Source organism: Austrofundulus limnaeus, unplaced genomic scaffold, assembly GCF_001266775.1.
Source record: "Austrofundulus limnaeus strain Quisiro unplaced genomic scaffold, Austrofundulus_limnaeus-1.0 Scaffold1039, whole genome shotgun sequence".
NCBI classification, from domain to species: Eukaryota; Metazoa; Chordata; class Actinopteri; order Cyprinodontiformes; family Rivulidae; genus Austrofundulus; species Austrofundulus limnaeus.
The window spans coordinates 55,150-57,170 of record NW_013953441.1 but is presented as its reverse complement, the minus strand read 5'-3'; the positions used below and the strand labels follow the sequence as shown (position 1 = coordinate 57,170).

Below are 2,021 nucleotides of genomic sequence, written 5' to 3'. Positions count from 1 at the left end.
TTCAAGGGGTATGAATACTTTTGCAAACCACTGTACATATACACACAAATTATACATATACACAAATACACACAAATTATACATATACACACAGACACACAAATTATACACACACACACACACATTATATTTTACATAAATACACACAAACAGACTTGAGTCTTGTTTTGTTACAGTAAATAAAGAAGCAGACCTCTGTCATGACTCTACTTCAGTTATTCCTGCTGCAGCATCACTATCATGATCAAACAGTTGCTGCTCAACCAACCATCTCACCTCACAAAACACAAACACAAAGATAAAAAGTGGTAAATAAATATCAGACGTTAATATTGGCCCAGTTCTACATATGGGACTGGTACTGATATGAATGCTGATATATTGTGCGTATCTACATAAAATCCACTCTAAGTTTAAAACAACAGTTTGAAAAAGATAATGTTGTAAACAACTTCTCTGCAGAGGGTTGATGATTTACTTGTGTTGATTGAGTGTTGCAGTGTTGTGTTTGTTCATGTAGTAATGTTTGTTGTTTCAGAAACCTGATGTGCTGACCACAGGAGGGGGCAATCCTGTGGGAGACAAGCTCAATATCCTGACTGCAGGGCCCAGAGGACCCCTGCTGGTCCAGGATGTGGTCTTCACAGATGAGATGGCCCACTTCGACCGTGAACGAATCCCAGAGAGGGTGGTGCATGCTAAAGGAGCTGGTTAGTGTGTCTTTGGTTCATTAGTAGCAGCAGAAATCATTAGGAAGAGCTGTAGTTGAGTCGTGCTGAGCTGCTGTTGTGTTCAGGTTACTGTGAAACAAAGGTCAGTGTCTGCTAGCAGCTAACCGTAACCAGTTAAAACAAGCTAACTTCTCTAAACAGACAGGATGTTAACGGAACTATTCAGGACTTCTGTCAGGTTTTACTGTCACTGTGTTTGTACATGTACACATACGTTTCTGCTCAGGTAATGTTGTAAAACATGTTGGATCATTAGTCTGTGGTGAGGAGGGATGCTACCGAAAACCAGAATATTTTCAGGACTGCTTCCACCTGATGAATTTTGACCTGATAGATAAGCTTCCGAATTAACGGTGACATTAACGATACCAGCATAGGCTGCTAGCAACACAGGCTGCTAGCAACACAGGCTGCTAGCAACTAGCAACACAGGCTGCTAGCAACTAGCAACACAGGCTGCTAGCAACTAGCAACACAGGCTGCCAGCAACACAGGCTGCTAGCAACACTGGCTGCTAGCAACACAGGCTGCTAGCAACACAGGCTGCTAGCAACACAGGCTGCTAGCAACTAGCAACACAGGCTGCCAGCAACACAGGCTGCTAGCAACTAGCAACACAGGCTGCTAGCAACACAGGCTGCTAGCAACACAGGCTGCCAGCAACACAGGCTGCGAGCAACTAGCAACACAGGCTGCTAGCAACACAGGCTGCTAGCAACACAGGCTGCTAGCAACACAGGCTGCCAGCAACACAGGCTGCTAGCAACACAGGCTGCTAGCAACACAGGCTGCTAGCAACACAGGCTGCCAGCAACACAGGCTGCCGGCAACACAGGCTGCCAGCAACACATGCTGCTAGCAACACAGGCTGCCAGCAACACAGGCTGCCAGCAATACAGGCTGCTAGCAACACAGGCTGCTAGCAACACAGGCTGCCAGCAACACAGGCTGCCAGCAACACAGGCTGCTAGCAATACAGGCTGCTAGCAACACAGGCTGCTAGCAACTCATGCTGCTAGCAACTCACGCACCATCAGTGTACTGCAGCTGTGGCTACAGTGTGGCTTAGCACCATCAGTGTACTGCAGCTGTGGCTACATGTAGCTTAGCACCATCAGTGTACTGCAGCTGTGGCTACATGTAGCTTAGCACCATCAGTGTACTGTAGCTGTGGCTACATGTAGCTTAGCACCATCAGTGTACTGTAGCTGTGGCTACATGTAGCTTAGCATCAGTGTACTGTAGCTGTGGCTACATGTAGCTTAGCATCAGTGTACTGTAGCTGTGGCT

At 46.7% G+C, this 2,021-nt stretch overlaps 1 protein-coding gene across 1 annotated transcript in view; it reads left to right on the top strand.

Moving 5' to 3' along the window:
• Nucleotides 1–2,021, top strand: part of cat (catalase) — a gene marked incomplete in the record, with an annotated part of 27,649 nt that overhangs the window by 4,456 nt on the left and 21,172 nt on the right. Inside the window, 1 exon segment of the mRNA XM_014030318.1 lies at nucleotides 539–710. Coding sequence (XP_013885772.1) covers nucleotides 539–710 — 172 coding nt within the window.